General features: G+C 37.1%; 1 protein-coding gene, 1 long non-coding RNA gene and 4 other non-coding genes across 6 annotated transcripts in view; 3 read left to right on the top strand and 3 right to left on the bottom strand.

The window, feature by feature from the left end:
• LOC107585735 (EF-hand domain-containing protein D1-like) overlaps nt 1-6,544 on the bottom strand; it is a 9,806-nt gene extending 3,262 nt beyond the window's left edge. The window contains exons 1-2 of the mRNA XM_016272884.1: nt 6,169-6,544; nt 1,043-1,190 (exon numbers count right to left, since the gene is read on the bottom strand). Of these exons, the coding sequence (XP_016128370.1) occupies nt 1,043-1,190; nt 6,169-6,464 (444 nt within the window). The 5' untranslated portion in view covers nt 6,465-6,544. The remainder of the gene's footprint in view (nt 1-1,042; nt 1,191-6,168) is intronic.
• Nucleotides 6,545-6,711: 167 nt separating this feature from the next.
• On the bottom strand, nt 6,712-6,783 carry trnag-ucc (transfer RNA glycine (anticodon UCC)). The gene has a single exon. It is a non-coding gene; the product is annotated as a tRNA-Gly (tRNA).
• Nucleotides 6,784-7,852: 1,069 nt separating this feature from the next.
• Nucleotides 7,853-9,702, top strand: LOC107585810 (uncharacterized). The gene is made up of 4 exons (XR_001609288.1): nt 7,853-8,029; nt 8,155-8,417; nt 8,509-8,563; nt 8,977-9,702. It is a non-coding gene; the product is annotated as an uncharacterized lncRNA (long non-coding RNA).
• A 133-nt stretch (nt 9,703-9,835) lies between these two features.
• trnap-agg (transfer RNA proline (anticodon AGG)) lies at nt 9,836-9,907 on the top strand. Its single transcript has one exon. It is a non-coding gene; the product is annotated as a tRNA-Pro (tRNA).
• Nucleotides 9,908-10,132: 225 nt separating this feature from the next.
• On the bottom strand, nt 10,133-10,204 carry trnaw-cca (transfer RNA tryptophan (anticodon CCA)). Its single transcript has one exon. It is a non-coding gene; the product is annotated as a tRNA-Trp (tRNA).
• A 323-nt stretch (nt 10,205-10,527) lies between these two features.
• trnap-ugg (transfer RNA proline (anticodon UGG)) lies at nt 10,528-10,599 on the top strand. Its single transcript has one exon. It is a non-coding gene; the product is annotated as a tRNA-Pro (tRNA).
• The last annotated feature ends 98 nt before the right edge of the window (nt 10,600-10,697 follow it).

The following is a 10,697-nucleotide window of genomic DNA, read 5'->3' as shown; positions in this document are numbered from 1 at the left end:
AATTATATAAATAAATTAGTGCTGTCAAACGATTAATCGCGATTAATCGCATCCAAAATAAAAGTTTTTGTTTACATAATACATGTGTGTGTCCTGTGTATATTTATTACGTATAAATACACATACATGCATGTATATTTTTAAGAAAAATATGTTACACTTATATATTAAATATATTTATAGATTATATCATTTATATGAATGTAAATATATACATGTAAATATTTTCAAAATATATGCTGTATGTGTGTGTATTTATTTATATATACATAATATACACAGTACACACACATATATTATGTAAACAAAAACTTTTATTTTGGATGCGATTAATCGCGATTAATCGTTTGACAGCACTAAAATAAATCAAATAAAACAAAGCTTTTATTGTTTTTAGGCTTGAAAACCCATTTCGTCTTTGACCCATATATACACTTTAGAACTGAAATACTTATAGAATACTTAATTAATAATAATACTATATATTATTATTATTTTCATTTTAAATTTGTAGTATTTTATATTTGTCAGGTGAAAATCATCTAGTGTGACTAAATGTGATTGACATTTAAATGTGAAGCCACATCAGAGCTGTGATCGGATCATCTGAGCAGGTAAATCTAAAGTGTTTGCATGGAGTGTAATCTCTCAAAAGATTGAATCACTAGATTAAATCAGTCATCAGGGACGATGATAGACTTAACAAAGCTGTAACCGTGAAAAAGATCCAGGTGTGAAAAACTTGTTGCCTCTTTCCCAAAAAGACTCATGGCTGTATTAGATCAAAAGGGTGCTTCTACTAAATACTGAGCAAAGGGTCTGAATATTTAGGACCATGTGATATTTCAGTTTTTCTTTTTTAATAAATCTGCAAAAATGTCAACAATTCTGTGTTTTTCTGTCAATATGGGGTGCTGTGTGTACATTAATGAGGAAAACAAATTAACTTAAATGATTTTAGCAAATGGCTGCAATATAACAAAGAGTGAAAAATTTAAGGGGGTCTGAATACTTTCCGTACCCACTGTATATACACACACACCTCTCTGTAACTGAGTTTGCCGTCATAATCTTCATCCACCTCCTTGATCATGTTCTTCAAGCCCAGATGTGTCTGTGGAGCTCCAAGTTTCTCCATCATCAGCTTCAGCTCCATCAGATCAATGAAGCCGTCTTTACCAGAGTCAAATCTACACACAAACACATGTAAAAAATGATTTAAAGGAATAGTTCACCTAAAAGTAAAGTATTGATAACACTCTCTTTGTACTCTTTTTCCATTACGATGACAATTAATTTCATCTCAATCAGTAAATAAAAATGAGCATTATTAAAGCGATTTAAATTTAAATATTTAAATTCAATTAAAATGGAATATTTAAATGTGATCACGTGACACTGAAGACTAGAGTAATAATGCTGAAAATGTAGCTTTGCATCACAAGAACAAATTACAATTTACAAAATATTACAACAGAAGACTAAAATACATTTTCAAAATATTTTTGATCAAATAAATGCATGCCTTGGTGAGCATAAGAGACTTTTGCTCATTACAAAATCTGACCGACCCCAAACTTTTGAATGCTATATGCTCTTTCAGACCATTTTATCAATGCAAATTGCATTCTAGCTTATGTATTACATCAACCTACACTAGCGACACTCAGAAGTGAGTGTTGACATGAAGATTTATCCAGTCTCAGCAGAGGGAGGCCAGCAGAGCAGCAGGTGGAGAGTGACGACAGAAACAGCAGGAAAAAGAGATTCTAACAGAGGAGAGTATTTATAGAGTCTCATCCAGCTGTTGCCACACCAACCAGCAGGATCGCGTGCGTGTGTGCGTGTGTGTGTGTGTGTGTGTGTGTGTGTGCGTGTGTGTGTGTGTGTGTGCGAGAGAAAGAGAGAGAGAAGTGTTTGCCTTGAACATCGTGTGAAAGTGAAGAGGCTGAGATTGAAGGAGTGGGCACGTGTTTCTATTTTGGTTCGAGTGATGCTTTTAGAAAGAACTTGCTCATTGTGGCAGAAAAGTACAGGTGAACATCGCCTCATCTCTACTTCTCTCCCTCTCCATACAGGTCAAGAAAAGCATGAATGAGATCGCATTTATATTCACCTATACAGCAAAATAGAGAAAGACAGAGTTTACTTCTGAAAAAAGTCACAGTAATCTCACATGGTTGTTAGAAGTGATCGCATTATGAAATTTAGCATTATCTGACTTGCTCACCAATGGATCCTCTGCGGTGAATGGGTGCCGTCAGAATGAGAGTCCAAACAGCCGATAAAGACATCACGATAATCCACAAGTAATCCACACCACTCCAGTCCATCAGTTAATGTCTTGTGAACTGAAAATCTGTGTTTGTAATAAACTTAAAACCATTCGCTAAAATATGAGAGTGGGCACGTGTTTCTATTTTGGTTCGAGTGATGCTTTTAGAAAGAACTTGCTCATTGTGGCAGAAAAGTACAGGTGAACATCGCCTCATCTCTACTTCTCTCCCTCTCCATACAGGTCAAGAAAAGCATGAATGAGATCGCATTTATATTCACCTATACAGCAAAATAGAGAAAGACAGAGTTTACTTCTGAAAAAAGTCACAGTAATCTCACATGTTTGTTAGAAGTGATCGCATTATGAAATTTAGCATTATCTGACTTGCTCACCAATGGATCCTCTGCGGTGAATGGGTGCCATCAGAATGAGAGTCCAAACAGCCGATAAAGACATCACGATAATCCACAAGTAATCCACACCACTCCAGTCCATCAGTTAATGTCTTGTGAACTGAAAATCTGTGTTTGTAATAAACTTAAAACCATTCGCTAAAATATGAGTGCACTATCCATAATATTGCTTTCACCATTGAAAAAGTAGTCTGGTCTGAATCAGGAGAGAAATATACACAGATCAAGCACTGTTTGCAAGTGAAAACAGTCTAGTTTTAAACAAATATGCTGGTGGATATTAATGTGAGAGACAACAGGAAATTGGACTTTTATGAATTATAATGAATTATTATGGACTCATATTTTGGCCAGAAACGATGGTTGAGAGTAAAACACCCTAATGATGGATTAGTTTCTTACAAACACACAGCTTTTCACTTCATTTCAGACATTAATTGCTGGACTGGAGTGGTGTGAATTACTTGTGGATTATTGTGATGTTTTTATCAGCTGTTTGGACTCTCATTCTGACGGCACCCATTCACCGCAGAGCATCTATTGGTGAACAAGTGATGTAATGCTACATTTATCCAAATGTGATGAAAAAACAAACTCATCTACATCTTGGATGACCTGAGGGTGAGTACATTCTCAGGAAATTTTCATTTTTGGACAAACAATTTCTCAAATGCATTAAATGTTACTAATTATCTAACCTGCGATACACATTGAATGTATTAAATCAAATCTATTATTTGGTATTTCAAAGAGAAACATCTGAGACAATGTGAATGTTTATCAGGGTGTTTCATATCTTTGCTCTGAATGGCCGTCTAATCTCATCTCCTTAGCTCATTGTTTCTGAAAGGTCATAAATAACTCAACCTTCACTGTTAAAGTGCTGCATAAAAGCCAATTTATTAACCATTTCACGCAACGTCCTCACTTTCTTTCTTTGTTCGATGCTGTTTTAACAGCCCCCACTAAGACATGCTCACACTTGCCTTCCCTGATTAAAAGACAACTGGGAATCTGCTGACCAGAACAGCAACTGCTTTCAGCAACTGGCAACACACTCCTACACACACGGCCCTGAAATGTGCGTGGATGCATGAAAACACAAACTGCCCTGATGTAATTGCGGATGCATCGCATGTGTTTGTGTGTGGACGCTCTCTTTGTCCTCTCTGGTTTCCTGCTGTGGTATTTATAGATGCCAAGGCTCAGGGCAGAGATTCAGCTATAGAGCCTGGCATTCAGAGCACTGCAGTCCAGTAACAGATCCCAGATCTGCTTAGAACCGCAGATATGCTGAGAACGGCTATTATGAACTACATGAAGCAGCATGAAATAGGTCAGGGTTAACAAGACTGACCTGGTATGTGAGAGAAAGTGAATGAGAGAGAGAAAGGGAAAATAACAAACAGAAAGTGGAGGATGAGGTTGGCATATTGGTCCTGCCCTCTGCATGCCGGACACATTCCAGGTCAACAGCCCTCCCTGTGCTAAAGAGGCTTGAATGGAGAAAATAAAGAAATATGCACACTTATACAAAGAAATAATTTGATATTTGATTATAAATACTGTGAAATATTATTTCAATTTAAAACAACTGTTTTCTGTTTGAATATATTTTAAAATCTAATTGATTCCTGTGATGCAAAGCTGAATTTTCAGCATCATTACGCCAGTCTTCTGTGTCACACGATCCTTCAGAAATCATTCTAATATTAGATTTGATGCTCAAGAAACATTTTTTTTTTATTATTATCAATGTTGGAAACAGTTGAGCAGCTTCATATTTTTGCAAAAACTGTTATATGTTTTTTTTTCATGATTTTTGATGAATAGAAAGTTCAAAAGAAAAGCAAATAGAAATATTTTCTAACATTCTAAATGTCCTTGCTAAATAAAAGCATTATTATTATTTTTTTTTTTTTTATCGATCTATCTATCTCTTCAGGGTAGTGTGCTAATTCAGAAGTGTGTAGGTTTGTAAGTTGTGTTTATAAATGTGTTAATTCTGCTTTTGACCCATTTTCCTCTTATATATGACATCTTTTTTCATCTCTGATGAAACTGGGTTGAACTGATCTGAAGTGGGCCGGAGTATGTACTTCTATGACTTAAACAGACACACCTTTTTCGGTCCTGACATAACCTAGTCTTATGGGACATCCACACTTTCATATCCTATACAGTTTGGGTTATTTATAACCCTATAACACAGTATAATCTAATAGACTTGACTGAGCGTTACTGTTAATGAAGCAAAGTGCAAAACATTAGAACTATTTTATGTACAGTACAAGAAAACATCTACCTCATCGTAAAGTCTCTGTAAGGCATAAGTAACCTTGGGATCAGCTAAAAACAAATCCGTTAACATGCTTATGTGTGCATAACTCTGGAAAAATCATGACCTGGTAGCAGAGGATGACATGCAGAATCAAAGTCTCTGAGGTGAAACGGCATCAAACACTGGATTGCTTGCCAGTTGTTATTATCTGGAGGGTTTTGATGCACTACTAGAGACCCGGTTCTGAATTTGATGGGATTAAATGAATAAGAATATCCAATGATATGACAAAAAATTTTTTTTCACAACTCTGCATGTAACCAAAGAGACTCCCTCTCATCATAGACTCCTCCAAGTCCCTGCATTTAAACACACGCACAAACAGACAAAGATGGCATTGTTGCTCATGGCGTGGGTTCCATGGGGACGCAGAGTTTGTGAGTGGACCCTTGTACTGAAATAATGGGGGAAAGCTGGACAATGGCTGTTCAGAGAGAGAGACCCCAGAGCAAAACATTATTTTGGCACTGTACAAGGATGCTCCAAGAGAGCATTCATGTTCATTTAACATTAGCTTCAGAATCTATTGTTCATTTCTTGTTATTTTACACTCACTATTTTTTTGGTAAATAATTCTCCATGTGCATAATTGTATTTATTTTTCAATGCTTTTGCAATATAAATGCACCTGTCACTATAATTAATTTTTAACTCAATGTTACATTCATATTAATTTTTATTTTCCTCATAGTGTTACTTTTTTATTTTATGCACTGCATTGTTTTATATTTGTATACTATCCTAAAACTACTCCATTCACACTGTTTTACTAACAATTTGATTTTAAACTCAATACACTTTTAATGGAAATAAAGCACAGTAAATTTAAATACAAATTTTATACAATTATTAAGATAAAATAACCATCAAGATAATAAAAGACAAAAGATCAAAAATAATAAATGAGGGATTTCATTTAAAAGAAGCATCATTCATTCTTCTGATCCAAGAACACAATGATCCCAGAACTCTCTGACGCACACAAGCACACAAACTTCACTCTTAGTTGTTATGACCTAAAATAATGACCAAATACCAGTTAAATGCTTCACTGACTTGGATAAATCTTAATGTAGATGAATATATATGATAACGACAGTGGGTGGGTTTTAAATGGTGTTGATTGATGAACTGACCTCTTGAACATTTTCTCCATGTCTTTGATCTGTTTGCGCGAGAACTCTTTGAACTCGGTGTAGGGGTTGAAAACCTTCATCTGATTGGGTTTCGCTGTGCCGTCGTGGATGTCCAGCCTGCGGGTGAGTTTCTCCGTCAGCTCAGAGCTGGCGTCGCCGTTCACGGCAGTGCTGGGTCTCACCGGCGGCGGCTGCTCTTCGTCCGCTCCTGTCTGCGCCGGTGAGCCGGGTTTGGGGTCACGCTGCTCGGCGTCCAGCCTGCGCTGCAGCTTCCGTGCGAGCTCCTCGGATGACATTGCGACTGTGATGCTCCTCTGCCTCGCACGATCAGCTGTTTCTGAACGCTAGTCTCGCTTTTGGGAGAGAGGCGGGGCTGCTTGAGTCTCTCAAGCCAAGTGAGATTCGGAATGCTGAATTGATAACGTTAAAATATATTTGTATAAGCGTTTATTAATAGAACACTGAAAGAGTTGGCTGTTTTGCATAATTAATTCGTTTAGCTATTAAGGATTCACTGGAGCGTTTTAAAATCAAAATGTAAGTTGCGTTGGCCGGGAATCGAACCCGGGTCAACTGCTTGGAAGGCAGCTATGCTAACCACTATACCACCAACGCGCTGTGATATTCGGTTTCATAATTTCAAGCAGTTCCCACCACACGGTTTTAATGTTCTGCCTCAGATATGGACTGAATACGTACTCATCACACTGAAAACTGTTATATAAAAATCAAATGCATCGCAAATCAGCATCGATCGAGCAAATTGTATGTTACAACGCACCCTTCTTTAATAATCAATAAAAATAAACCGAAAGTGGCTCAGCTTAACTTCCCTCAACTTTTCCCATTCATTCTCTATGGTAGCGCTTAACACTACGGATGCAATATACTTTTGGCCACACGTAGACTTCATGGCGCTGTTTCATCTTTTCCGTGAAGCCCAGTGTCATCTGTCAATCATTCTCAGTGGAGGAGGGGAGACCCGCTTTACGATCGGAGAGGTAGGCTATTTGTTTACCGAATTGTCGGATAAAAAAAAAAACTTTGCGCAGGAAGCGTTGCGCAAAGGACTCAAACTGATATTCAAACACCTGCAGAGGTCTGAGATACCTCAAGCTTTTCTATAAACTGTTAAAATCACTTCAGTGATAGAATGACACATCCTAAACTATGATGTAAATGTTTCTCATGAGCTTTGTTTTTGACAGTTTGGAAGACACGATGTTAGATTCCTTAAGTTTGACAGTTTGGAAGACATGATTCCTTAAATGTGAGTTTGTTTGTTGAAACCATTGTGCACTTTAAAAACGCGTTTCAAACAAGAACTACAGTTTTCTGATATGTCAGGCACATTAAGCTAACATCATTGTGGTAGTTGTAGTTCTTATATAGTTAACTGAAACTTAACTGGAACTGAGGTCAAACTATGTTTTATATCATAGACACAGGATTTACTTTTACTTGTTTACTTCGCCTTTTACCAATTTCCATGTCAAATTGGTCTTTTGGGTCAACCTACAAATTGACATCATGACTAAACAGTTCAATTGCATCCATTTAGGTCATTATAAAGTTGCTTGTAGTTTACTTGTCAGCTTGAGAATTTATATTTATTGAGTGCCTTTGATTCAAGTGGATTTCATCGAGTGATCTTATTCTCCACAGGTTGAGCCCCAGCTTTATTCTGTCCATCATTATGGAGATTTATGAGACATTTGAAACTAACCAAAAAAGACTGTAGAATGATCTCATCTGTGCTTCAGAAAACCCAAAGTATTGTGAAGTTGATCTTACAGGACTGTGAGCTCTCTGATGAGGCCCTGAAACAACTTTGGCCAGTCCTGCCTCAAGTCCAGCTGAGGTAAGACAGCTGACAGACCTCTTCCATTGCTAATATTACATAGTGCATTATTTATCTCCATATCAAATCCCTGTATATTATTCTCACATTCATGTATGTTGTTTTGTTCTCCTTCCTCTCATCAGCTGTAGTGAAGCTCTGCTGCTCCAGGTTCTGGCTTGTATTAGTAAAGATGGAGCCCAGAGAGTCTCTTTGAGGAGCGCTGAGGCTCTGTCACAGGAGAGCTGGACCTCAGTCACACTCAGATGGACCCGAGAGCTTGTGAAGAGCTGGCACTGTTTCTGGAATATTCTGAAGGACTGACAGAACTGGATCTCAGTCACTGCAAACTCACTGATCTCTGCATGGAGCCGCTGCTGCCACATCTGCACAAAACCCAGACTCTGGAGTGAGTTACACAGACACGTCAGAAGTAGAGAAATATAAAACACAGTATTCAAACTTGTTTACTTCATGCTTATTTCTGTTTAATCTTGTAGCCTGAGTCACAATAATATCACACGTCTGCACTCACAGCAATATTCAGACTGTACGGTAAGTGTGTGTGATCAGTGTTTTACTGGTGTAGGTCTATTAACCCTCCGTGAAATGAATGAATATGAAGTTTTAGTGACTAACTAAAAAGATAAATCATTTGTGTCTCATGTTTATAAAGTTATGTGGGTCTGTTGTGTTCAATCGAAGTCTCAAGTTTTGTATTCTAGAATCTAGAATCATTTAATTACAATAATGCAAATAAATAAATAATACATAAATAAATACAATTAAGTCTGTGTTTTGATATCTAAAATGCATGTTTAAAATGACATGTCATTGTAGAATACGTGTTTAGCTTTACTTTACACTTTAATGATTGAACAGCTTTGTTATTGCTGATCCTCATTTTTGAGGGATGTAGATGAACTTAACACATCAGTTGATTTGTGTGGACAATTTTGTGTTTGCAGACTCTTCGGAAACAAAATCAGTGATAGAAAGCAGTTCATCAGAGACCAGCGATTTGAAATATGGTGAAGATCCTGGGCCGGAACCTGACTGATTTATCATTAAGATGATATTTTGTATTAGGCTTGATACATGACGGAACAAAATGAAATGATATCTTTAATGCAACACCAGCCTGGTTAATTAGAACCAGATTTATTTAATTTAAATGTTTATTATATTACAAAGCGATGATAATGATTTTTATGTTGCAGTGTATTATGCAATAATTATTTCTTGGGAATGTAATACTAGTATCTTCACTGGCTACCGTTCACCGCTCACATCAAGTTCAAGACATTAAAGTTTGTGTACAGTACAGCCACAGGCTGCTCACCCTCTTACAAACTGACCTCCACTCCTGCTGTTAGTGGGTGAGCAGCACCTCATGGTACTGTAACAGAGGCACAGTGTCATTTCCCCAAACATTCACATTCACCCGTGGTGGTCTTACCCGGACAGCCAAATGCAGTATTTAAGAAATGGCAAAAAACACTTTTTTTTCAGTGAGCACTTAACTGTGGATGTTGCCTGGGGGCAAAAACATATTTCTATGCTTTTGCTTCTAGACAATGTTTAAAATTTGTATTGTTAGCACTTCTGTTATTACCTCCTCAGAATAATTCACTTTGTTATACTCCTGATTTTTAAGTCGCTTTGGTTAAAGCATCAGCTAAATGAATTATTAAAGTAAATAAAAGTCTCTTTTAATGCACCTAATTCAGTTGTAAGAAAGCTGTGGGTGTTATTATGGATATGTTATTTATTATTATTATTATGGTTGTTTTCATACTGCATACCAGAGCAATAGTTACGTTAAGTGGCTCGTTGGTCTAGGGGTATGATTCTCGCTTAGGGTGCGAGAGGTCCCGGGTTCAAATCCCGGACGAGCCCTCTTTTTTTTCTCCTTTACCAAAATGGTGAAGTAAAACAATAATGGTCCACAATTTAATTTATTTGATTGAAATGAGGATTGTAATTAAGGTAAAACTCCACCGACTTCTAACGCAATTAAATGAACGGCACTGCTGTCAATTGTGTGTAACGGACTGTACCCCGCCAAAATGGTAATATGATTATATGGACAAACCACTTGGGAAAAAAATACAAGGATTCACGTGACCCCGACGTGATTTGAACACGCAACCTTCTGATCTGGAGTCAGACGCGCTACCGTTGCGCCACGAGGTCCTATAACAGATAACAAAATTATAATGGAGTTTTATATATGATTAGATAACCGTAATAAATTAGAAATGATTTACGGAAGTACAGGTAAGACCTTAAAATGTGAACCTGCAATCTAAACCGCAAATGTATGTGTTCAAGTTCGGCAAGCATTTGTACAAGAGACTAAGTTGCCATTATTTCCGAATAACTATTATTTCGTACATTATTATATTATTATATTATATACATATAAATGCGAAAATAACCATCTATAAAACAAAGATTTTATAGGACAGTTTACTTTCTGAAATACTTGAGACATGCAGAAAGTATGCAGTATATGTGGCTCGTTGGTCTAGGGGTATGATTCTCGCTTTGGGTGCGAGAGGTCCCGGGTTCAAATCCCGGACGAGCCCTTATTTTTCAATTGAAAACGTGCTGACGATGTGAGGCAAACCATGTAGCTCACCGCAACTGATCTCATTGAGAGATCAAACAAGGTAGAGGCTAATAA

Source organism: Sinocyclocheilus grahami, unplaced genomic scaffold (assembly GCF_001515645.1).
Source record: "Sinocyclocheilus grahami isolate Dianchi unplaced genomic scaffold, SAMN03320097.WGS_v1.1 scaffold74.1, whole genome shotgun sequence".
Taxonomy (NCBI): domain Eukaryota; kingdom Metazoa; phylum Chordata; class Actinopteri; order Cypriniformes; family Cyprinidae; genus Sinocyclocheilus; species Sinocyclocheilus grahami.
This window is presented reverse-complemented; position numbering and strand designations above follow the sequence as displayed.